The sequence below is a fragment of the Bos indicus genome, chromosome 17 (genome assembly GCF_029378745.1).
Source record: "Bos indicus isolate NIAB-ARS_2022 breed Sahiwal x Tharparkar chromosome 17, NIAB-ARS_B.indTharparkar_mat_pri_1.0, whole genome shotgun sequence".
Classification (NCBI taxonomy): domain Eukaryota; kingdom Metazoa; phylum Chordata; class Mammalia; order Artiodactyla; family Bovidae; genus Bos; species Bos indicus.
The window spans coordinates 32,491,201-32,518,008 of record NC_091776.1 but is presented as its reverse complement, the minus strand read 5'-3'; the positions used below and the strand labels follow the sequence as shown (position 1 = coordinate 32,518,008).

Below are 26,808 nucleotides of genomic sequence, written 5' to 3'. Positions count from 1 at the left end.
TGTTGCCTTATCTATTATTATAAACTTAATTAATTTACCTGATCTCTGGATATGAACATTTTTAAATTTGTTGTAACTTTTCTGTAGTGAAGAATTATCTGTCAAATTTCTTTGTGACTTTAAGCATTAGAGAGAGCCTATTATATCATAAGATTGTGTGCAGGTCTAGAGTAAATTCCATTTATCCTCAAAACTCAACTGTAGAGAACTGAGAAAATAGCAAATATTAACTTCCTTTGTGAAGTTTCCATTCCTGCTGGAATATTCCATGCAAGCATATTCACAGAAATGTATTAACCATTGACTTCAAGTTGCTTTTTATGGATTTTTTTTTCCTTTAATTGTGTTAGATAAAAGTTTCAAGCTACAGTTTTTCATTGTTTTAGTATTGAATACTTTTATCAGTGTAATTTCCTGCACCTTGACCTAAAATATAGGACACAGTTTCTATTCTCTCTGAATTTCAAGGATCATGATAAGACTGTACAAGGGTAACCTTCTTTGTTTAAAACTGCCAACTCAGTTATACTAAATAGCTCCCAATGTGTTTCACAATGTTATTTAGACTTTTCTAATTAACAATTTAGTTTTAATCTCAGACCAAAAGCTTTCAGAGGAGATAATATTGTCATCTTAAATGAAGACATTTTATATGAAAATAAATTTAACATTTTCTGCTACTTATATCTAGATTCTCTAAGTTTAACCTAAAATTTTAGATTGCATAACCATTTATAAGAAAAAAGCAAATATTTTACTGTGTTCACAAGATAAGTAGCACATGTGTTAATCTCAAAGCTTTCATTCATATAGCTAAGAAAGTATTATATTGAGGCAAAGTATGGTGGGTTCTAGAGGTACAGAACTTGTCTGCCAATGCAGGAGATACAAGAGACGTGGGTTAGAGCCCTGGGTTGGGAAGATCCCTTGGAGAAGGAAATGGGAACCCACTCCAGTATTGCAAGGAAAATTCCATGGATGGAAAGAGGAGCCTGACAAGCTACATGGAGTTGCAAAGAGTCAGATAGGACTGAGTGACTGAGCACACACATTATAAATTGAAGTTTCATAGAAATAGTCTAGCTTTGATAATTATTATATTATCCTAGAAATAAATTCATATACTCTTAAAAATATTGGGGAGTCATAGAGTACTTTGAGAATAAAGTAATTATTGTTGAATAAATTTACTGATATACGCTTGGTACACAATGCAGATCAACTGACCTGTAAATGAGTTTCATATTCCAGTGACCTGATGACCTTGTTGGAACTGCTTTATAAAAGTGAATGCTGTTTGCAAGAGTTCCATGTGTTGCAGCTGTACGATAAGTTGACAAATACTAGTTCATTATAGAAATAATTAGGCATTTATGGACTGTGAATAAATATGCACATTTTGTAACAGAGCCACATACCTACGGTTATGTGCTGTATTTCCTGGAACTAAATTATTCTCAACACTGAAATAAAAACCAACCAAAAAAAAAAAAACCAACACAACCACACACACAATAAAACTGCCAGAAAGAATCATGTAACTAAACCACTTTCAGAACACTGAAAATAAATGGTTAGAAATATGGACTGTTCTTAGCTTAAAGATCTGGGGGCTGTAAAAGCCCACTAAATTCAAGTTCTAGCACGTATGAATAAATTATAGAATATTAAAATAATATGTTTACTGATTCATGATTGGGATATTTGATGCAAGGAGTAGAGAGAGAAGAACGTTTTTTTAGGATAGTATAAAGGTTCAGGGAGAATTTTGAGTCTCAATATGTATACATGTATTTTATAGATGTAGAGCACATGCCCAAAGTCACTTAGACATGACAGGAGTGAAAAGTCCTTTTCTTGACAGTAAAGTCCATAGAGATGGTTTCCATGACCTGTAATTGCAGCAGTACAGTTTCAGTTCCTGAGATGAAAGCTATTTCTTAGATTGTGCTGCAATATTTTGTGCAAAACCAGTTGTATTTCTATGTTTATGTTCTCAAAGATAGTGACTGTTATCATTACCAGTTCATTTTTAATGTCATCATTTGATATAGTCATCATTATGAATTTAAATATAAAATCATTTTTATCTTTTTCATAATTCTAGTTAATATTTATTACTTCCACCACCCACCTACCCAGCAAACTTTCTCCCTAAAAAAGAAGCTGTCCTGCTGTTTACAACAAGGCTATAAAATCTTGGGATCATGTTCTCTTTTTGCCTCTGCAGGTTAATTGTTTACTCCAGGAAATAGCATAAAAAGTGGACCAGGGGTGTTCCAATCCTAGATTTAACTGCTTGCCTTCCAGTTGATTTATGTAGAAATGTGAAGCCATCACTTTGTAGCCATGCGTAGTTTTGTCAGTATTTTAAATTTCTTTTGATCTTGGGCATGAAAGGTTTATATGCTTATATAGAAATATATCTCTGCTCATTGGTATTATTTTTATTCAGGTGTCTTCATAACTTTTTCTGAATAATAATTGTGTCTGAATTTTTACCTCAAAGAATAGGAACTAAATATTTACTGACAGAGTTAACCATAGGAAATGCAAAAAAAAATTCCTAAGAGAGTAATTCTATTTAGAAATATATTAAATATATATCACTATAATATATATGTGTGTGTATATATATATATATTTAAAATCAAGTTACTTTCTCAATCAAAATACTTTCTCAGTAATATATCCATATTTGGTACCAGTTGATGAAACCTTTTTCTTTTTTTTTTGCATCAGTTGATAGAACTTTTCTTCCCCCAAACCTGTGGAATTTTAAGTCAGAGAGTTGAAGTAGGCTGTTGACCTTGTTCTATCCAGATCTTAAAATTCTCTTTATCTCCTGCTGGCGAGTTGACCTGTAGCCTCCATTAGCTTTATTTATTCATATTTTTCCTGATCCTCAGTGTCCTAAGTATTTTGAACTTTATAACCTCTGCTTTGTTCTCTTGTGAATGGTCTTAAATAAACTGCAAAGATTAAAAGCCACAACTCTTAATGAGGAGAAAACCCCTACCTTTTCAAAGATCTACTCAATCCTTGTTTATCCTAGAAATTTTTGTGAATAAGCCAGTGCCTGAAAGTTATCTCCATAAATAGTTTCCTCTGCATCAACATATAGACAAAGGATATTAGATAAGAAACTATCAAAGCATGGGAAAAGAATAATTCTAGCATTAAAAAAAAAAAAAAACAAATAAGCAGGCACTACCTGGTAGGGAAAAAAAAAAAAACTGTATTACTCAACTAAAACTTGCCTTTACAAGGACTTAATGGGTTTCAAGAAAAGGCAGAAGCTAACTGAAGTATCTACAGAATCCTAAGAAAGAGTACTTTTCAAGAAAAGGGTGATCAACTTGTTCTAGGAGACTTTTGGCAAAGAGTGGACATCATTTTTGACACTTGAATAGTTAAAGTTCATAAATATAGGAGCCATTTGTAAGTAGTTTATATAACTCAATGGATTTTCCATAGCATAAGATCCCAGAGTAGAGTATCTTTATTAAGGATGGATTATCTAGATGTAAAATATGTTTCTTAGAAATTCTTAGGCCATCCTATAATTGCCCAACATGTTTATGATAAAATATAAAAGTACACATGACATTATGGACCAGTGAAGAAACTGCTATTCTGGGGCAGGAAATATAATTTTTTCTTTGTGTTTGCACTGCTTATCTGTAATTTAGCTTTAAATTATTTACTAAACCAATAAGTAGGCTGAGCGATTCTCCACATCATCTCTAGAATTCTACAATCATTTTCTGAAATGATTTATATGCCTTTTTAAATTAAAATGTGACACATGTTCCTGGGAAAAACTGATAAAACATTATCTAAAAATAGCCCAAAAAGAGTGTGAATCTTTATATTTGGAGTCTTTTATGCATACATTTACTGCTAACATTTTCTTCAAAAATACTTTTAAACCACAGTAAATAAACATAATAAACTTTGAAAGAGAATTATTTTCTCAGAGGTATTAGCCAGACACTTAATAGGAATTAAAAAGTATTTATTGGTTCTGCCAAGAAATGTAAAAGTAGACTTAAAGCATCCATGACTAATGCCATATATCAGAAAATTTTATTATCATTCTCTGAAAATTGGTGTTGGCCTCAATAAATTACTAATGTGATAAATGTTTGGCTAGTAGTAGAGTGTGGCACTGTTAATGTTGAACTCTCAGGAATTACGTGACAGAAATAAAGAAATGTATAGAAAAATATCCGCTCTCTAGTATATTTTTTTCCTCTTCACTCTCGTAATTTAGCATTTCAACACCTTGGTAAATAGCCAGCAGTATATAGATCATTTGTTCACCAGATTGTAAACATCTTTTCAAATCAAATGATACCAAGAAAAAAGTTATGGGTTATGTATTCCTTAGAAAGAAAATTAACTGTGGCTAAACCATTCATAAGGTGTGTTTGGAGGTCATGTGTATCAAATACACAGGTTCATATCATGAAATTTTTGGTGCAGTTTAGTTTGCGATCAGCATTTAGTTCAGAAAATTTAATTTTTTCCCCCTTCCATTTCAGGCATCAACTCTCAGTTGGCTTACAGTATTGCTTCTGGCGATAGCCTTGGGCAGTTTACAGTCGACAAGAATGGGGTATTGAAAGTTCTAAAACCTTTGGATCGGGAGAGTCAGTCCTTCTACAATCTGGTCGTTCAAGTGCATGACCTGCCACAGCTTCCAGCCTCCAGATTCACAAGCACTGCTCAAATCTCCATTATTTTGTTGGATGTCAATGATAACCCCCCAACCTTTCTTTCCCCTAAATTGACCTACATTCCAGAAAACACACCTATTGATACCATTGTTTTCAAAGCACAAGCAACTGACCCAGACAGCGGCCCAAACAGCTACATTGAGTACACCCTACTGAACCCTTCGGGAAATAAGTTCACTATCGGGACCATCGATGGAGAAGTAAGGCTTACTGGAGAGCTAGATAGAGAGGAGGTTTCCAATTATACTCTCACGGTGGTGGCTACGGACAAAGGTCACCCATCTCTGTCTTCATCTACAGAGGTGGTAGTTATGGTACTTGACATCAATGATAATAACCCTGTTTTTGCACAGGCTATGTATAAAGTGGAGATTAATGAAAATACACTTACTGGAACGGATATAACACAAGTATTTGCAGCAGATGGAGATGAAGGTACAAATGGACAGGTCCGCTATGGCATTGTTGACGGTAATGCCAATCAGGAATTTCGGATCGACTCAGTCACAGGGGCAATCACCGTGGCTAAGCCTTTGGATCGAGAGAAGACCCCTACTTACTCTTTAACTGTTCAGGCAACAGATCGGGGCAGCACTCCCAGAACTGATACCTCTACCGTCAGCATTGTTCTACTGGATATTAATGATTTTGTCCCCATATTTGAGCTATCTCCATATTCTGTAAATGTCCCTGAGAATCTGGGAACATTACCCAGAACAGTTCTTCAGGTAAGTATATTTAAATCAAACAAATATTGTGCTCTTTGTAAGACAATTCATTTAATTACAGTGTCATGCTGCCCCACTCTCTTCCTCATTCTCATCCAAAAATGCTTACCTGCTGATACAGCAGATCTTGAAAAGGACAGGTTTATGAAAATTACTCCTAAGGACCTGTTGATTTCCTTGTAGATGAAATATTGTATTTCAGTTATATCCTTTTGTGTTTATCTCTGCTGCACACATTTGTGCATTTTTGAATTTTGTTTCACTATAACAGTTATTCTATACATAGTAAGAAAATAAAATGATGTTAAAGTTTGAAAACTTTTACAAACGTTGCTCTTCATTCCTCTTTACAAATCCAACTACCTGGATGAATCTGCTGTTAAAAAAATTTTTGTGAAGTCTTCCAAAAATGCAATGTGTTATTTTATACCTGGTTTTATACAAATTATATATTGTACTCTGTGCCATTTTAAAATTTTACCTAAAACTTACAAACATGTCTCTGAAACCTTTTAATATTGGTCTGTATGGCTCTACCCTATTATTTTTAATAATACACTTTATTTCATGATATACATTTTGTGAGTATTACTCACATTCATGGCCTGTATTATTTTCTCCTGTAGGTGGTGGCAAGAGATGATGATCAAGGTTCCAACAGCAAACTGTCGTATGTTCTATTTGGTGGTAATGAAGACAATGCTTTCACTCTCTCAGCTAGTGGAGAACTTCGAGTAACACAGAGTTTGGACCGTGAAACAAAGGAACATTTTGTCTTGCTGATCACAGCTACAGATTCAGGTAAATCTGTAATAACCTTGTTCGACAGTGAAAAATTTCTTCATAATATATGTAAATGGAAGTATGTTTACCACTAAACTAAATGTTCTTTGAAATTTACTAATGCTTGGAACTTCGGTTGTATCCACACCATTTTATAGAACATATATCACTTTATGAAATTTATATGTAAATGTTAAGTGTTTAAGCACATTACAAACAAAGCTGTACTCCTGTAAGACACAATATATCCTTGCCCGGTAGGCTGACCCAGTATCTCTGGGGGTGACTCTATACTGTCCCCCTTGACTGTGGATATTTCAAGTACCTTAGCTTTGAAAACATTCAGATGGTTCTAACTGGTCATGGAGATAAGAGAGTGGGTCCAGAGTTCTACTTCATTAGTCCTGTAGGTTCTGCAAAATCATAAGTAGATATAATAAGCGTCTGATGAAGCCCCACAGAACTCCAAAAAGGGTACCAGTGAGAGCCTGGCTTCTCACTGAGTAGCAGTGTAATGAACTACGATAGGGAGAAAGAGAAGCAGTATACATTAGCTCTCACTGTTTAGAAACAGAAATTGCATACAATTGTAGAGCAAGTAGCATAAAATACAGTCTATTCAAAAAGTAACATTACTGTTAACCACTGTTTTGTTACAGTTCTAATTCAAAGCTGAAACAACTAAAATTTGTTAAAGAACCTCTGTGCCTTGAAGAAAGTAGATGTGCTTACATATGTGTTGAATAAGCAAATGAATAAATAAATCATTGATCTTCAAAAGTCTCAGGGAATTATGAAGCATTGTCCTTACGTAACACTCATTTATAAAAATTGTTAAAACTTACTGTTTTAATTGTTGAAGTTAGTAATGTTGACATCTCTTTATTAATTTGTTGAAATTGTTTTAAGAACAGGCAGATTTGTTGGAACTTCAAAGGACTGACATTTTTGGTATATGGATATTTATGTAGATGTGTGGCTACTGCTATAGGAGAATTATTCTGAATTTCCAAATGAGCTGTTTTTGCTGTGGTTGAAATGTTTTTGATGAATATAATTTATTGCTATTTTTGTTATTTGTGACCAATTTCAGAGTATACAATTTCATGTCACCACTTCATAAAAAAAGGAGATTTGAAGATTAAGAGTAATTATAAATTTATGTTAAGTATACTAATGATAGTGCCACTGCTTATTTATCAAGATGGCTCTGTCTGTATTATTTGCCGTTTACTTCATCTTAGACTATTGCTTTGTGAAAGAAAGCACTAGTCTCTTTCTTTTTTTTTTTTTTTAATCTGTGTGAATGACTGTGTTACATTGCATGCAAACTATAAAATCCCAGGCAATGATGAGCAGAATGTAGTGTGGTAACCATATAAAACTTAAACCAAGTTGATCTGAAACATGTTTCATTATATGTGTAGGCAGTACTTCTCGGTCAGTAGATAAACATTTTCATGTGGCAAATGCAGTCACTGCCACATGGCTCAGGTCAATCCATATTTCAAGAGTCGTCTGGAGAAAAGAAAGGATAAAGAGGTGTACAAACCAGTAAACGGTCAGATATTTAGAGGTGAGATTTTATTATGAAAACACCGCAGACTCAGCTCTCCTCTGCAGTTGCTGGATATGTGCAGTCAATTCTAGGCACTCCCAGAAACAGAGTCTTTGTGGAGATCATTTGGGGGAGGAGAAACCAGACCCAGGAATCTGGCTGCTAAGGCATCCGTCACTATAAAACTTGCTGCACAAGATGGTGTGTCACACAAAGGTCATCCCAGGGCGAGGAGCAGATTGTGATTGTGAGAATCAGAGATGCAGTGTAGGGTGACCCTGGACGGACAGGGCACAACTCATAGAAGTTCTCCATCAGGGGATTTGTGATTTGGAACATTCTAAGTCAAAAGCCATGTCAGAGAAAGAATGTAGACATCTAGACAAGAGTGTATGTTTTCAATCAGATCATTCTGAGAATTTAAAAATCTTTTTGTGCGCCTGTGAAGCCAAGAGGGAGATATTGTGCAGGGGAAGGGAATGGTTGTTTTCTGACATTTGGCAATCTGAGTCATGCAGTTTGCCAGATTTTACAGATATTAACCCATTTCTACATATTACTTTATTATCTCAGAGACTATGGTGTGTTTATTTCCACTGTAGTTTCAGTAAACTCCTCAGAGTAATTAAGTAATTTGCTCAGGAGGTGGCGCAGTGGTAAAGAATCCACCTGCCAATGAAGGAGACTCAAGAGACGTGGGCTCAGTCCCTGGGTTGGGAAGATCCCCTGGAGTAGAAAATGGCTAAACTACTCCAGTATTCTTGCCTGGAAAGTCGCATAGACAGAAGAGCCTGGAGAGCTACAGTCTATAGGGTCGCAAAGAGTCAGACACGACTGAGCACTCATACACACACACACACACACACACACACAGCCAAGACGTGGCAGAGTAGGATTCAGATCCTAGTATATCTGACTTCCAAGTTTAGTGTATGTGAAGGTTTTAGTGCTGAGGTAAAGTAAAATTTGAAAAATATATATTAATTTCCAAAATAATTTTATTTGCAAAATAAACCCAATAATTGTCTATATAATATACTGATTAAAAGCTTTAAATTTGAACTGATGGTGATTTAAATTCTGTTTCTCTCAAATTTTTTTTTGTGATTCAGACAAAATCTATCATCTCTTTCAATCTCAGTATTTTCTCAGTAAAATGGGGATAATAGTAATTACAAAGTAGTTTATTACAATGTTTAACTGATACAATATTTGTTAAATATGCCTAAAACATTTTATATATAATGATTTTAATGAATTGTGATCCATGCACTTTAAACATTCAAAAATTCTTATGAATGTCTGCCCTGTTTCTTACTAGTCTTATTAAAAAATGTATCAATTGTTTAAAAAACATTTTTTAAAAATTGCAATTCATATTTTTTTCATTTTATGCATTACTACATTAAGAATTTTTATTGTGATATCAGTTTTTTCAGATTTCCAAAGAATATATTGCATGGTAAGTGCTTAACCATTTAAAAACTGTAGGTCAGCCAAATTATGGTTAGGGAGGACTTTGTGGGCTAGTCAGCAAACTTAACCACCACTTGTAATGATGCTTCTCCATCAATATGACAGCATAAAATTGACATTTCATTAGGAAAAAAAGAATGAAAGGAAAAGAAAAGTAGGAAGATAGGAAGCAAAAGAAAGAGGGGGAGGAAGAAAGAGGGAAGGAGGGAGGGACCAAGGAAGGAAGAAAGGAAGGGAAAGAAAACTGGAAATAATAGAGTTAAAAGTGTTCTCTTCTAGTACACTTGGGTGAGTCAGCCTGTTGAGAGGAATTTTCACAACGAGGAGATTCATTAGAGTATTAGTCTAAATGTGCAGACTTCACAAGAACCAAGTCCTGGTTTCAGGGAGCTGGGCAGTGTGCATTCATGATGCCATCAGCCATGATCCTGGGGAAAATTGGGGATCTAAAAGTGTTAATATAAGGACAAATAATGCAAGTGCGACTCTAATTTCTATGAAGGACTATTGCCATTAAATGAAAAATGTGAAGACCAAGTGTGTTTATATTCTATCCAATAATGAGATAGGAGAGTTATGAGTTATTAAAAACTTACAGTTCAGATTATCAGTAAAATGAAATTATGTGGATGTCTGTCATTCAGGGCCTTAAGCATAATGTTAAGAATCATGATGGGAGCATGAATGAGATTCAAGGACATTGGTCCCTTGGTCAGAGTATTTTGGCAGTCTTAGAAATTAGATAATTACTTGAAAATTTCTCCAAAGTACAGATTTTTATGAGTGCTTTTTTGCGGGGCTGTCTTGAGATGGACTGGTGGCTTGTAGGGACACAGGAGTAGAAGAATTCAAGTAGGTATATGGAGATCCTTTAATATGAATCATATAAAGCAATCAGAAATCGTGAGGTATGTTGGACTAGATGTTTTTAAAATTATTAAAACTCATGTGCAACCATAATTTTATACCCAATTCCTTTCTATACTTCCAGTGTCATCAATATCCACAGTGAGAGCTTCAGATATCAGGCTTCAGAATTTGCAGTTTTATATTCCAGGAATGAAGTCTCTGACACAGGATTTAAAATACTTATTCACTGCTATGATTTAAAAGTCAAATTAGTAGATGACATGAGAAAATTCAGAAAAATATGGCAGCTTTTAAGTCCCAGATGCCAGGTTATTCTCAAATTGACAGTGTTCTGAGAACCAGGAAAATATCAAAGTGTTCTAAACAAGAAAAAAAAAATTGACAGTTTTATTCCTTAGCTCACAAATCATTTTTCCTTTGCTCTTTTGAAATTCTTACCTGATGGCAACCCAAAGATGGGTCAACTTTGGCAATATGGCAGCAATTGAAGCAGCAGCTTATTTTTATCAGCAGACCTCTAAATCTTTGAATATTTGTGGAGAAGATATTAGCATTCCACTTTCATCGTATTTTTATTTACTGACTGCATGGCTGTAGAGTAGCACATCTGGAAGCTCTCTAAGGACTCCTGTCCACTGCTTAAAATGAATACAAGCACACTATCCTATATGTGTGGGACCAAATGTTGCATTGTTAAATAACAAAACCAGGACAGAGGGTAATAATTCTACCTCACTTTTTTTTTTTTTTCCTCCCATAGGATTTACTTACTAAAGATTAATTTAAAGAGGTGAGGCTAAAACTCAATTAAAGATAATATTTGTTCAACTGATATAATAAAAAGTATGGATGTTCTGCCCTCAGTCCAAATTACTCATTGTTATTTCTTCTAGAAATATGTACCAAGTAGACAGTCCCAGGAGGCTAAGGCTTCACCCAGGTCTGTAGTCATGAAGGTACTGCAGAGAACCCAGCACATTTGGTTCATCCTAAGAGGAGAGCTGGCCCTAAAGCAGTTACTGTCCTCCTCATATTTTGACACTCTGTTCCCAAGGATCCTTCCTGCCAAAAGTTTTCCTTACCATTTTCTCATAAGTGCAATAAATTAAGTAATATGTTTTAAATACCATAAGTAGCAGGGAATTGTCAGGGAACTCAGAGCTTTATACGTCCAAAAAATTAATCCTAAGAATTAATTTACAAAATGGAAGTATATTATAAAGGTAAAAACATAGCTTTGTGGTTAAAAAGAGGTTCAAATTCCACCTCTGACAATTTTTAGGTATGTGACCTTGAACAAGTTACCTTTGTGAGTGTGTGCTCAGTCGCTCAGTTGTGTCTGACTCTTTGTGACCCTTTGAACTATTGCCCACCAGACTCCTCTGTCCATGGGATTTTCCGGGCAAGAATACTGGAGTGGGTTGCCATTTCCTTCTCCAGCTGATCTTCCTGACTTAGGGATCGAATCCACATCTCCTACATTGGAGGGCGGTTACCTTTATAGTGTTATATATTTGATGGAAACGCTAATTCCTACATGAAAAATGTATTAGCAGGAACAAATGTGGAAATGACTCATTTTAGCTATTAATATTAGTCAGCACATTTGTTGGACATCTTAAGCTTAGTAAGGCCAAATAAAATTTCTGACTTTTATGCTTCCTAATCTCCATAAGTTGTTCTCTGCCCCCGGTTTCACAATTGCTCAAGGCAAACTTTGTTCCACAAGTCCATTGACAACTAGACTCTGACTCACAAAATGTCCTGATTGATCCAATTTTCATCATCTCCATTACCACCACCTTAGTCTGTGTGCATGTGTGCTTGCTAAGTCACTTCGGTCATGTCTGACTCTTTGTGACCCTATGGACCGTAGCCCACCAGGCTCCTTGGTCCATGGGATTCTCCAGGCAAGAACACCGGAGTGTGTTGCCAATACTCTCCTCCACGGGATCTTCCCAACACAGGGATTGAACCTGCATCTCTTATGTCTCCTGCATTGGTAGGCAGGTTCTTTACCACTAGTGCCAGCTAGGAAGCCCCCCACTTTAGTCCAAGCCAGGGCAAATATGATAGCTTTCTAACTGCCTTTCTCCCCCACAGTATGCCCTCCAACAAGCAGCTCATGAACCTTAAAGCCATAAATTAAATGATTATGCCCTGTTGCTTAATTAAAACCATTCGGTGATTTCTAAGAATAAAAACTAAATTTCTTACCATTGACCACATGGCATTAAATGACCTTGCCTCTGTCCACTATCTGACCCTTCTGTCATCATCTGCTGCTGCCTTCCTTTATTATGTTCCACCATTGGTCATTATCACCTCTCAACTCTGTTCAGTATATCCACGTTGGTTTGCTTGAAATCAGCTAGTGTAGGAGTATTTACACTATAGGAATCAGCAAGCTTACAGATCAGGTGACTTACTTCTGGAGAGTAGTTGCTAAACACTGACAGCAAATTGCTAGTGACAGTTAATCTGGCCCCTTTAAAAATGCCAACCTTTTTCTCATCCTTGGCCCTTTGCATTTGTACCTGTAGTTCTCACTGTCTGGAGTGTTCTAGGCTGTTTTGTTTTTGTTTTTTTTTTCCATTTTTTAATGGGGTGGGGGGCGGGGACAGGTGACATCTGTATCGTGGTCATTTTGTCATTGCATCTAAGTAAAATGTCAACTTCTCAGAGAGAATTTATCTGACTGCCAGTCTATAGGTCCCACTTCCCATCTCTCCAATGTTTCTGTCACATTACTCTGTTGTGAATTTTTTATTAAACATTAATTGCCATTTAAAGTTATATGCTCATATAGAATATAATGCTTTCCTGGTGACTCAGCAATAAAGAATCTGCCTGCCAGTTCAGGAGATGTGGATTCCATCCATGGGTCGGGAAGATCCCCTGGAGAAGGAAATGACAACCCACTCCAGTATTCTTGTCTGGGAAATCCTATGGACAGAGGGGCCTGGCAGGCTACAGTTTGGTTACCTCATCAATAGCTGTTATACTTCCAGTATCGTGTAAGCTTCCTAAGTGAAAGTGAAAGTTGCTTAGTAGTGTCTGACTCTTTGTGACCCCATGGACTATATAGTCCATGGAATTCTCCAGGCCAGAATACTGGAGTGGTAGCCTTTCCCCCTCCAGGGGATCTTCCCAACCCAGGGATCAAACCCAGGTCTCCCACACTGCAGGCAGATTCTTTACCAGCTCAGCCACTAGGGGAGCCCAAGAATACTGGCGTGGGTAGCCTATCCCTTCTTCAGGGGGATCTTCCCGACCCAGAATCGGACCCAGATCTCCCACATTGTAGGCAGATTCTTTACCAGCTGAGTTACCAGAAAAGCTCCTGTCTTGTTCAAAACTGAATTCCCAGAAACACTCAGAACAGAATGTGTAATATAACATTTGCTGAATAAATATTTGTTGAATGAATGAATGATTTACTGAATGAAAAATGATGATAATTATTTATCAAACCATCCTGTTATTATGCAACTATTATTTCATATTTATTTACCATACTTAAATACAGTTTATTATCATGTACTTATCACTTGCAGATTTTTCAAAGGACCTACCAAAACAGGAAAAGTGCCAATCTTTTTCAACTGATGGCTGAAATTCCAGAAGTTTTTGCTGCATTGGTTGTGGTCATTCAAATTGACCCCTGCTTTGAAAAGCAGCATAAGCATTTAAGGCTCTGTGGTGTTTAGTGTGATGTGATAAATTGCAGTCATATGTAAAGACCCACTGAAGCGTTTTATGGCTTTAATTCAGTTTCAAATGCTTAAAAATACTGCTTGAGCTATATTCTCATGACTCTCCCCTGAACTTTCTGGCTCTTATTCAATTCTGTTATCTAGTAGATGTTTCCAGGTAGGTCTTATCTCTACTTTGTGATGTCCTGCCTACCTTTTCTTGGTCTGGCTCACTAACTCAGAATCTGCATAAACAGACACTGTGCTTTTGAAAAGTTTTGGCATTTGGCAATACTTTTATATCTGGACTTTCCATAGCAAAAAAAGTGAGTCTCCCATATCTCCCAAAACACCTAACACCTTTTTAGCTACCCCCCCAAAATATATGTATATATATATATATACACACTGTATGTGTATATATATAGTTTATATATATATATATATATATCCCACATGTGGTATTTGACTTCACATAGCTTAATAATAAAGGCTTATTATTCTTCACATAAACGTAATGTGAAAAATTTAACTTATTTTGTTATGAGGATTTTGGTGTTTAGATAAGCATTTCCAATAGATATATATCCATGGAATTTTCCAAGTCTCTTAGAATTTTTTTAACCTTTGGTGATTTTCTACCCTCACCAGTAAATTCATAGTCTTTGACCTATTAAAATCCACCACTATTCTTAAAGGAAGGAATTAGTATATGAGAAAGCAGTAAAACAATATGTGACTATAAGGGGTTATTGAAGTTATAACCTAGTGTGTAATATGGAAGGATTTTAAAAGAAAGCTGTATATGAAAAATTCTAAGTGACAAAAATCTGACTTAAAATGCTAATTTTATAGCCAGAAGTCTTCTTGGAAATAAGCCAGTCCATTTCCTTTATTTTTGAGATAAGAAAATTGAGGCCTGGAATAATTAGGCAGTTTGCCAGAGCTTACAGACTCAGAGAATATCAGAGTCAAGAACAATATCCAGGATTTCTGCCTTCCAACTGAGCCCTTGCTCACTCATGGTATATCTGAAAAAAAATCAGAATCTGATTACCCTCTGCAAAACATAAATTTCCAAAAACACAATTTTAAGAAAGCTTTTCTTATATGTAATCCATTGTACTCTAATGAATAAAACATTGTTATTTTTCTTTTTCCAAATAAATAAATAAATGTTTCAAAATATTTTAAGTGGCGTCTAATCAGCTGGAATCAGTAATTTCAATACTGATTGTTTGAGAACAAGCTTCAATTAAGACATTGTTCAAATTAAATTGCTAAGTAGGAGAAGATATAAAAAATTCACTAGGCTTTACAGGTAGAAGATGATAATATTGCCAATTATTCCACCCAATTGTCACTTTGCATTTGCATTTATTAAAACCAAACTATAACGGTAATTTAATAGATCTTATAAGTGAATTATTATTAGAGTCAATGAGACTCATATGCTTCTATGGGCTGTCAATGTGTACCAAGCATCTGGACAATGTTTTGTCAGGAAGCATTTGTGGAGCAGTCTCTACCAGGGATTCTTCTAGGAATTGGAGACATAGTGGTGAAAAAATGACAGTCTCTGTCCTCACAGAAGTTACATTCTAGTCAGAAAGCTAGACAAAATGTAATATATAGGTCGGGAGTTATATGAGGTGCTATGTAATTAAATAAAGCAGGTTAAGTGGCTAGAAAGGAAGGAATTGGAGGAATTATTTTTAATAGCAGAGGTCAGGACAGCGAAATGTGAAAATCAGGGTAAATTTGCAGATGAAACGGTTCCTAGACAGGGATCAGGTTGCCTTTATTCAAAGGACAACTGGAAGGCCTGGACGGTTCTACCAGAGTAAAAGAAAGGAGAAATATTGATAAATGAATTAAGCAGAGGCTGGATCATCGCAGTGTTTTAGGCCAGGGAAAGAAGTTTTAATTTTATTCAAAGAGAAAGGCAAAGTCTTGTTAAAGCTTTGGACAGGGGAGCAACAAGGAATTTTGGAGTGGCCTGTTTTTGTGGAAAAGAGATCTGGTTTTGTGGCAGTGGTGAAAACTACAGTGGAAATAGAGACGGTGATTAAAAGGCCAGGACAGCAGCCCTTGAGAATGTTTGAAATTAGGCTACAGCATGGAGGAGATGTAAAAGAGCTAAACATTTTATCCATTTTGAAGGTTAAGCCATAGGACTTGATGATGGAATTGGAGGTAAAGAAAATTAGTAAAAGAGACAAATCAAGCATGAGTCCCAGAGTACTGGCCTGAGAAATTTGGAGATAGGAAAAGGAAAAATTTTTTTAGGTTGAATTTTCCTTACATTATTTTTTTGATATACTGTTTTTAGATATTATGAAATCTCCAGTGGAGATGGCAGGTAGATATAAAAGTTTAGTTCTCAGGAAACACGTTTGAGTAGAGATGCAACTTACATAGACAAACTTTAGAGGATGTTTGCTCATTCTGTGCGTGCTGAGTGCTTGTTTGTACCAGATTTAATCTCACAACAGCCTTGTAAATTGGATTCCAATATTATGAATTAAAAGAAAAACAAAAACAAGGCTGAGTATTAGAGAAGTAAACAACTTGACTCAGACCTGCAGCTGTTAATCAATAGAAATAGAATCTGAAGCCACTAAACCTGATCAAGGAAACCGTTTCTTAACTATGACTCACTCTTTCCCATAGATTAGCTCATCTAACATATTTTGTTTCATGTAAACCATGTTTATGAGTTTTTTCTCTTTAGATTAAATATTATTTTATATTAAAAAGAGAAATGGTTTTTGCAGCAAAAAAAGAGAAACAACATTCAGTTCTCTGCCATTGAAACAGCGAGTAAAACAAAAATATTCATGAATTCAAAATCAAAGGATTACTGTTCTCAGATCAAGAAATGCATATCCAAGAGTTTCACAGAGTTTTACGGAATGCAAAGCAAATGTTTAATACTATCCTTAGAATATACAATATGTACGATACACACATGTATGCACATACAGTAAGTCGATTGGGCTGTGTTATTTGCATTTAATTGGGGTGTGGGAGATTAAATTGTGCACAAATTAAATATATTACCTTTATTTATCTGTTCTCAGTCTAATATGCTAACAAACTAAAGAGATATTCTGGCTATAGATTTGGTTAAAAAGTCTAGTAGTGAACTATGTGTCAGCGTAATTAATAGGTCTGAGGGGAAAATTTCAGTTATTAGCATCCCTAATTAAGGGCATTTATCATCTGATTGAAACAGGGGATAAACTTCATTCTTATGCAGGGATTGGAAATTACTTTTTAATGAAGGGGAAACATGATGCTTTTGCAAAAGTTAATCCTAAAATCTAAAAGGGCTAATCACTATGCTTATTTTCTTGGTGAGGCTATGATGACATTTTGAATGAAAACTGTTTGTTACATTGTTTAGCTGAGAGGGTCACTGCATTGCAAATGTCTCTGTAATCAAAAGAGAGGTCAGAAATGTGGAATATGACATTTTACATCTGAGGAGAGTTGCTTTTTAGATGTTCCAAAAAGACTGCATCCTGTCAGTATTATTTGTGGGAAGATGTCGAAGAACTTGCCTTGTCTGTTATGATGAACATTCTTAGTAATGAAAAATGCTTGAAAACTTTCCGTAAGACATCAATGATTCCATAAATCAAACAGTGCTAGGGTAATCTTCAGTTACCAGGAATCACTTGCATTTAACTTAATTATATATTTGAGTCAAAGGAAGTTTTGTTATCTCCATTGGAGTATTTGTCTTAGATGAGAATTTTGCTTCCAAGGTTCATAACTGGTTATTGTTTTACTTCCTCTTATTTGCAATAAGTTTAGTACAAAACCCATTAGTGACTAAGTGTTATCATAAATCATTTATTTACATAATATTCTTTAAATCAGCTACACTTTAGTAGAAACAACTTTTCCTACATAGTATTTCATTTGTATAGTCATAAGATAAAAATACAAAAAGAAAGATGATCAAGCTTCCAAAATTCCAATAAATAATAGCTAGAATTGCTAACATGTTCCATAGAATTAAAATTTGATGAAGTAATTTCAGTCTATTTCTCATTTACTTAATTTAAGCTATAAATCTGAGTAGATGAAGGAAACCCAACTTTGAAATGGAAACAAATGATTTGAAATATTAAAGAGATGATTCTACTACCTAAAGGATAAATATTAAATATAATAGAAAGTAATGTAAGCTTAGTATGAGGAATTTTCCTTCTAATTTTATCATGTTAAAACTTAATCTTACTTTGTAGCCTATTTTGATAATTATTCCAAAGATATATAATTTGATAGTTTCACTAAATAGGCAGGACTCCGGCTATATTTTGAATTTGGTGGTTGCCTCTAGTATTTCAGAGTTTCAACATGTGTTGTTAGGGTTCTTTTTTTTTTAATGTTCTCCAAAATTAAGTCTGAGAGAAGGCAATGGCACCCCACTCCAGTACTCTTGCCTGGAAAATCCCATGGACTGAGGAGCCTGGTAGGCTGCAGTCCATGGTGTCGCTAAGCGTCGGACACGACTGAGCGACTTCACTTTCACTTTTCACTTTCATGCATTGGAGGAGGAAATGGCAACCCTCTCCAGTGTTCTTGCCTGAAGAATCCCAGGGACGGCGGGGCCTGGTGGACTGCCGTCTATGGGGTCGCGCAGAGTTGGACACGACTGAAGCAACTTAGCAGCAGCAGCAGCAGCAAAATTAAGTCTTTATCATATACTTTATGTGGGGAATAAAATATTTAGTTTACATCATATTTTATTTTATAAACTCTTAAAAATTATGTATCCATATAACATAAAATTTACCACTTTAATGATTTTTAAGTGTACATTTCAATGACATTAATGACATTCACACGATGAGCAATTTTCGGTCTTATTTACATAACATTGCTAAGTTCTTTCTTTAGTTTTGTCACCTCTATTCAGTATGATAGTTGCTCAGTCATGTACAACTCTTTGTGATCCTATGGACTGTAGCCCACCAGGCTTCTCTGTCCATAAAATTCTCCAGGCAAGAATATTGAAGTGGGTAGCAATTCCCTTCTCCAGGGGATCTTCCCGACCCAGGGATAGAACTTGGGTCTCCTGCATTACAGGCAGATTCTTTAGTATAAGAATTTATAAAAAGGAAATAGTGTTTTTGATAAAGATTCCTGAGAAATAATTAAAAATAAAACGTTACCTTAGTGTGTACCTACCTAATTTATGTAAACATATTTGTAGAACTAATTAATGGTAATACATTATGAAAATGAAAATTTTAAGATAAATGCTATTGGTCATATTTAAATACTACTACATATTTACTTGCTTCACATATTTTCTGGATTCAAATTTAAGCCAAATCACATAATTAAAAGTCAATACGGAATGGTTGGTTTCAATACCTTCTCAGGGGATGGCTTACTTACTGTAAGAAATATGTGAGGTCATTCTTTATTACAACAAACACACCCAGTCAGAGGACTGTTCCACCAAATGTTTGATGTTAAGAATGAAATCAGTTTTGTGGCAAAGCAACAGATTTCAGTTAAGCAAAATTCTAATGCGGCTGAGTAGTTTCTCATGTTTCAGGAAAAGATGTTTAATTTATGGGGGCTAACATTAAATATGTAAAATGCCTGCAGTTAGACCTCTAATTAGATCTTTAGATTCATTCATTACACTTATTGAAGATGAATTTTCTGATAGAGCAGTTGCCTGAAACATTTTTCTTTTTAAAATCTTATTTTAGGTTTCCTTGAACTTTATTCATATGTTTGATCTTTTTAAGCCACCCATGTTCAAAGGCAATACCAGTTTAATCATTTCCCAAGTTTAAGAGTATAAAATATGACTCAAGACAAAGTTTGGAACTACGCAAGTGTAATGGACTATCAGAAGATTAAACTGAATAATCGTTGTGTGTGTGTGTGTGTGTGTATGTGTGTGATGTGTTTTTACACATTAAAAAAATGCTTTTCAGAATCATATGTATTTTTTTGCTGTTGCTCTAAAAATTTAAGAAGTTTAATATCTATTTACCCATGTTTATTGTATATATGTTGGAGAAGGAAATGGCAACCCATTCCAGTATTCTTGCTTGGACAATCCCATAAACAGAGGAGCCTGGCAGGCTATATAGTCCATGGGTTCGCAAGACTCGGACACGATTTCGCAACTGAACCACCATTGTATATATGTGTATATATGTGTATATATATATATACTTTATAAAATACATATAAAGCTTCCCTGATGGCTCAGATGGTAAAGATTCCACCTGCAATGCAGGGGACCCAGCTTTGATCCCTGGGTTAGAAAGGTTCCCTGGGGAAGGGAATGGCCACCCACTGCATTATTCTTGCCTGGAGAATTCCACGGGTGGAGGAGCCTGGCAGGCTATAGTCCATAGAGTCACAAAAAGTCAAACACGACTGAGCGACTAACACTTTCACTTTTACTCTCATATATACACACACACAGATATATGATATATAAAATACAAAATATTTTTACAAAATGTTTTTGAGCTTCCTTTTATCATCTGACTTCTGATTGTATTTCACATGTCTCCTATATGCTCCTTGCCTCTGTACTTAAAAATTTCTGAGATTTTGTCCTTTCATTTCACTTCTATCTTCAGCTCCATTCATTGGCTCACTGTCTTCTATCAGGAGTCTATGTCCTTACATCCTACTTCTTTCTGATTGCATCTGGTTCTCATAAATCAATTCCAGATGAAACTGAGTAATCTTGCCCTATTACGCCACTACCTATATAATTCATCATTATCAGATCTGTCCAAGCAAAATATTGGCCTCTAGTATTCTGATTCCTCTCATGGGATTCAGGATTAATTGGGACCCTCTGTTATAAGTAGTATAACTATCTCCAAAATGTTGACCTTTGTCAGAAGTTTTGTTCTCTGACCCCAGCCTTAGGCTAAAATCTATATTTATTCCCCGAAGTGATCAGCTTTTTGAACTTTCAGCCATGTAGTCACTAGATCAGATTTCCATATATAGAGTCAAAGGAGAACTTAATAAACATTGAAGACAAGCTATACATTATTGGTTTAGATAATGATGAATTAAACAATAATTTCTGCTCTCAATTATTTTATAACTTAATAGAGAATATGGTAGAAGTACATCAGTAATAATAATAATGAGTAAAACATCTGAAATAAGAGTGGCATACTTTTATCTGAGCCTAATGAACAGAGAGAATATATTTTTTCAAGAGTTCAGAGTTGACTTTCCTTCTGTCCATTATTGTTGTTCCGTCGCTAAGTCATCTCTGACTCTTGGTGACCCCATGGACTATACTTCTCAGTCCATGTGGTTTTCGGGCAAGAATACTGGAGTGGGTTACCATTTCCTACTCCAGAGGATCTTCCCAACCCAAGGATCAACCACACATCTCCCAAGTCTCCTGCATTAGCAGGCAGATTCTTTACCACTGAGCGACCAGAGAAGGCTCTGTCCACTATCAGCTCAGTTCAATTCAGTTCAGTCACTCAGTCATGTCTGACTCTTTGTGACCCCATGAATCACAGCACGCCAAGCCTCCCTGTCCATCACCAACTCCTGGAGTTCACCCAGATTCAAGTCCATCGAGTCAGTGATGCCATCCAGCCATCTCATCCTCTGTCGTCCCCTTCTCCTCCTGCCCCCAATCCCTCCCAGCATCAGAGTCTTTCCCAATGAGTCAACTCTTCGCGTGAGGTGGCCAAAGTACTGGAGTTTCAGCTTTAGCATCATTCCTTCCAAAGAAATCCCAGGGCTGATCTCCTTCAGAATGGACTGGTTGGATCTCCTTGCAGTCCAAGGGACTCTCAAGAGTCTTCTCCAACACCACAGTTCAAAAGCATCAATTCTTCGGCGCTCAGCCTTCTTCACAGTCCAACTCTCACATCCATACATGACCACAGCAAAAACCATAGCCTTGACTAGACGGACCTTTGTTGGCAAAGTAATGTCTCTGCTTTTGAATATACTATCTAGGTTGGTCATAAATTTCCTTCCAAGGAGTAAGCATCTTTTAATTTCATGGCTGCAGTCACCATCTGCAGTGATTTTGGAGCCCAGAAAAACAAAGTCTGACACTGTTTCCACTCTTTCCCCATCTATTTCCCATGAAGTGATGGGACCAGATGCCATGATCTTCGTTTTCTGAATGTTGAGCTTGAAGCCAACTTTTTCACTCTCCTCTTTCACTTTCATCAAGAGGCTTTTTAGTTCCTCTTCACTTTCTACCATAAGGGTGGTGTCATCTGCATATCTGAGGTTATTGATATTTCTCCTGGCAATCTTGATTCCAGCTTGTGCTTCTTCCAGTCCAGCATTTTTCATGATGTACTCTGCATAAAAGTTAAATAAGCAGGGTGACAGTATACAGGCTTGACGTACTCCTTGTCCTATTTGGAACCAGTCTGTTGTTCCATGTCCAGTTCTAACTGTTGCTTCCTGACCCGCATACAGATTTCTCAAGAGGCATATCAGGTGGTCTGGTATTCCCATATCTTTCGGAATTTTCCACAGTTTATTGTGATCCACACAGTATGGCTAAATGTATATAAATTGTTTAAATTCTTTGAGTTGAAAATTCTTTATTAAAAAACTTAAATAGTAATACTTGCTTCATGAATCTGTATATTAATAGTAATACATATAAAAGATACTCATGCATATGCATGCCTGCTAAGTCGCCTCAGCATGTAAAGAGTCAACTCTATGGACTGTAGCACCCCAGGCTACTCTGTCCATGGGATTCTCCAGGCAGGAATACTGGAGTGGGTTGCTGTGCCTTCCTCCAGGGGATCTTCCCAACCGAGGGATCAAACCCATGTCTCTTGGGTCTCCTGCATTGCCAGTAAGGTTCTTTAACACTAGTGCCACCTGGGAAGCACCACTCAAATACTATTATCAAATAAGTGTTCAATAATATGTACCTATAAATATATATGTGGCTCAGATGGTAAAGCGTCTATCTGCAATGCAGGAGACCTGGGTTCGATCCCTGGGTCAGGAAGATCCCCTGGAGAAGGAAATGGAAGCCCACTCCAGTATTCTTGCCTGGAAAGTCCCATGGATAGCGGAGCCTCGTAGGCTACAGACCATGGGGTCACAAAGAGTTGGACATGACTGCACGACTTCACTTCACATGTATATGCACATACGCTTTTCAATTTATATACAAATATACAGGCTAAGTTTACACGGACTAATTAAGACTAGAGTTTTTAGCGTACTAATATTGTGGCTCTCTAGTAATTTGCAAGAGGAGAAAACAAAGAGTCAGTTGGGTGTTTCAGCCTGGAAAGTTCTGAACTGAAGGTGAAGTTACAGTGAACACCATGTAGCATTTCACGTGGACTATAACCCAAAAGATGTTGGGAAATAGGAACATAAGCACCAGAACCACTTCTTCACTAGGTTAAGAGGAAGGGTTCAAAAGCAAGCAAACAAACCGAAAAGCAACAAAACATAGCTTCATCATTCCATAAGGAGATGAGGAAGTGACAAAATCTGTGTGTACCAAGGACAAGGTAACTTGTGTCCTTCATCTGAGAAGTCTGTTGTAGACATAAGTCTTTGTTGTGTTGTTGTGCCCAGACAAGTCCGACTCTTTGTAACCCTTTGGACTGTAGCCCATCGAGCTCCTCTGTCCGTGGGATTTTTCCAGGCAAGAATATTTGGAGTGGGTTGCCATTTCCTCCTCCAGAGGATCTTCCTAACCCAGGGATCAAACTTGCCTTTCCTGCATTGGCAGGTAGGTTTTTTATCATGAAGCCACCTGGGATATGAGGCTTATTCTCTCAAAATCAGGGGGCATTCCTGCTTTCTGTCCCTTGATTTCATCTTCCTGCCTAAAGCTGAGAGGCAGGGCCTTGTGGAGGACCAGTCTGAGGCTAGAGTACGCTGAGTGGTGGAAGGCCCTATCCTGAGAATAAAAGAGAAATATTGGAGGCAGAGTTCAGAGTTAGTTAAATCCCAGTAAGAGACTTAGAAATGTAGAATTATGTCTTTGTACAATTTCCTTGTAAAACTTTAAAAGTAAATAAGACCTGCATGCCCATCCCCTGGGGCAAAAAGAAATTGAGGCCATTGTAGAAATTGGGTCACTCTATCAATTCTTGAAGAAAAGAGGAAGAGAAGAACTCCAAGTGCTGTTAAAGTGGGCTGTGGCTGCTAACTAGTGGAGGAAAGGGGACTCGTGATGGTTCTTGGCTTGAGAAGATGCCCCATGTGGATATGGGATTACTGTGGGGCCACTTCTCAGGCCAGGATCATATGGTGTTGCTGGTGTGCTTTCAAGAGCTTGTGGAAAAATTAGTTGTTCTCTATTATGGAAACCATGAGATTGAATTTGTTGAATATTTTCCTAGGTAAACAATGTTTTGTGTTTTTTTTTTTTTCGTTTTGCTTACTAATTCAGAAAACACATCAGCAACAACATTTATGTAGTTTATAGACAAGGAAAGAAATCACATGTTCCTAACCAAATGAGTTAGTCATCATTTTATGGGGTTTTTCATATGTGTGTCATCAGACACTTTAGAATACCAAAGATAAAACCATTTGGCAGTTACTGAGTTATTTCTTAACAAGTTTAAGCATTGTTGATTAGAGAGCATATCATACATTTTCAGGTCTTCTCTCACTTGAAATTTGTAAATTTTGCATTTTTAAATTTTCAGTTCAACACATCTTATACAAAGCTATGCAAGTTTTGAAAGCCAAGTCTCATACACTTATAACTACCAAAAAAAAATCATTAAAAGAAAAGAATGATTCAAAATCTTTTCCTGAATAATGTTATCTTAGGACTGACTTGTAAGTTTTGTCAGGGGACAAAAATCCTGAGAACTATGACACATTAATCTGTAAGATTGAAAACTGACCTTTTAAATGTCACTTTTCCTTTTTTTTCTCCTGATCTCTAAAACAAGTACAACAACGAAGAATAATATAGAATACACTCTAACTATGCACCAGGCACTATCCTAAACATGTTATATTCCCTCCACACCCCTATTGGGATAGGTTTGTTCTCATTATTCCTATTTTGCATATAAGAAGACAGATTTAGTGATTGGAATACAGTGTCTGTAATAGAGATAAAAGAGCCTTTCATATCTGGGACCTTGACTTAGTTATCCCCCTCATGATTCATCAGATATATACTCTCCTTCCCATGACATCTGCTTTTGTCCACACAAATGTACAAACAAGCTCTAGTTATTGTTTTTTTCAAGCAGACAATGGGAGAGATACTAACATCATTCACATGATTAACTTCCATCTTATTAAACTGTGTATAATTAAACACACATTTCAGAGCTTAGGGCCAAACACTGGTCATCCATATTAACTCAGAAGATATTGATTTGGGCTTTAACACGTGCTGTGAAAAATTAAAAATTTATGGCCAGACAGATGTCCCCAAATGCTACACAAGCTTAACCTGGACAATAGCTAAGGTCCGCCTCAGATGGGCCTTTTCCTCTGGCTTGGGGCTCGTGTTGCTCCCTGAGACTGGCTTGTCCAGAGTCCCAGAGCATCTCACTGAGCAGCATGTGTCCTGCTGCCGACACCTTCTGGCTTTTCTGTCAGTGGTCAAGAGCTCCCCATTCAAGTCAAAACCTAGTTCCATTCCTCACCAGGTCAATGGCCCTAAAAAAGTTGCTCAACCTTTCTATCCCTTTCTTTCATGTTATTTATATATAAAATGGAGGTAACAGCCAGACAAACTTATGAAGAGTAGACAATTCAGGTAAACTTCTTAAACCAGTACATGAATGCCTAAAGATTCAATAAATATTTATGTTGAGTGAGATTTTAAAAGTACTATTTTGATGTGCTTCTTCAATGTTCATAATACTTCTAAATCTGTTCTGAATGTGAATTACATATGATATTATTGTACCATTGTTTAAGTGACCAGTGAAAAGGCAAGCACAATATTTTAATATTTGTAGTTCATTGACTGTGGCTTAGATCATGAACTCCTTATTGCCAAATTCAGACTTAAATTGAAGAAAGTAGGGAAAACCACTAGACCATTCAGGTATGGCCTAAATCAAATTCCTAATGATTATACAGTGGAAGTGAGAAATAGATTTAATGGACTAGATCTGATAGATAGAGTGCCTGATGAACTATGGAATGAGGTTCATGACATTGTACAGGAGACAGGGATCAAGACCATCCCCATGGAAAAGAAAGGCAAGAAAGCAAAATGGCTGTCTGGGGAAGCCTTACAAATAGCTGTGAAAGAAGAGAAGCAAAAAGCAAAGGAGAAAAGGAAAGATATAAGCATCTGAATGCAGAGTTCCAAAGAATATCAAGGAGAGATAAGAAAGCCTTCCTCAGCGATCAATGCAAAGAAATAGAGGAAAACAACATGGGAAAGACTAGAGATCTCTTCAAGAAAATTAGAGATACCAAGGGAATATTTCATGCAAAGATGGGCTCAATAAACGACAGAAATGGTATGGACCTAAGAGAAGCAGAAGATATTAAGAAGAGGTGGCAAGAATACACAGAAGAACTGTACAAAAAAGATCTTCACGACCCAGATAATCATGATGGTGTGATCACTGACCTAGAGCCAGACATCCTGGAATGTGAAGTCAAGTGGGCCTTAGAAAGCATCACTACGAACAAAGCTAGTGGAGGTGATGGAATTCCAGTTGAGCTATTTCAAATCCTGAAAGATGATGCTGTGTGTGTGCTGCACTCAACATGCCAGCAAATTTGGAAAACTCAGCAGTGGCCACAGGATTGGAAAAGGTCAGTTTTCATTCCAATCCCAAAGAAAGGCAATGCCAAAGAATGCTCCAACTACTGCACAATGGCACTCATCTCACATGCTAGTAAAGTAATGCTCAAAATTCTCCAAGCCAGGCTTCAGCAATACGTGAAGCGTTAACTTCCAGATGTTCAAGCTGGTTTTAGAAAAG

General features: G+C 36.4%; 1 protein-coding gene across 2 annotated transcripts in view; it reads left to right on the top strand.

Annotated features, from left to right (window-relative positions):
• Window positions 1-26,808, top strand: part of FAT4 (FAT atypical cadherin 4) — a 190,843-nt gene that overhangs the window by 96,801 nt on the left and 67,234 nt on the right. For both annotated transcript variants that reach the window (XM_019977566.2, XM_019977565.2), the window contains exons 5-6: window positions 4,548-5,470; window positions 6,097-6,271. In XM_019977566.2, coding sequence (XP_019833125.2) covers window positions 4,548-5,470; window positions 6,097-6,271 — 1,098 coding nt within the window. The remainder of the gene's footprint in view (window positions 1-4,547; window positions 5,471-6,096; window positions 6,272-26,808) is intronic.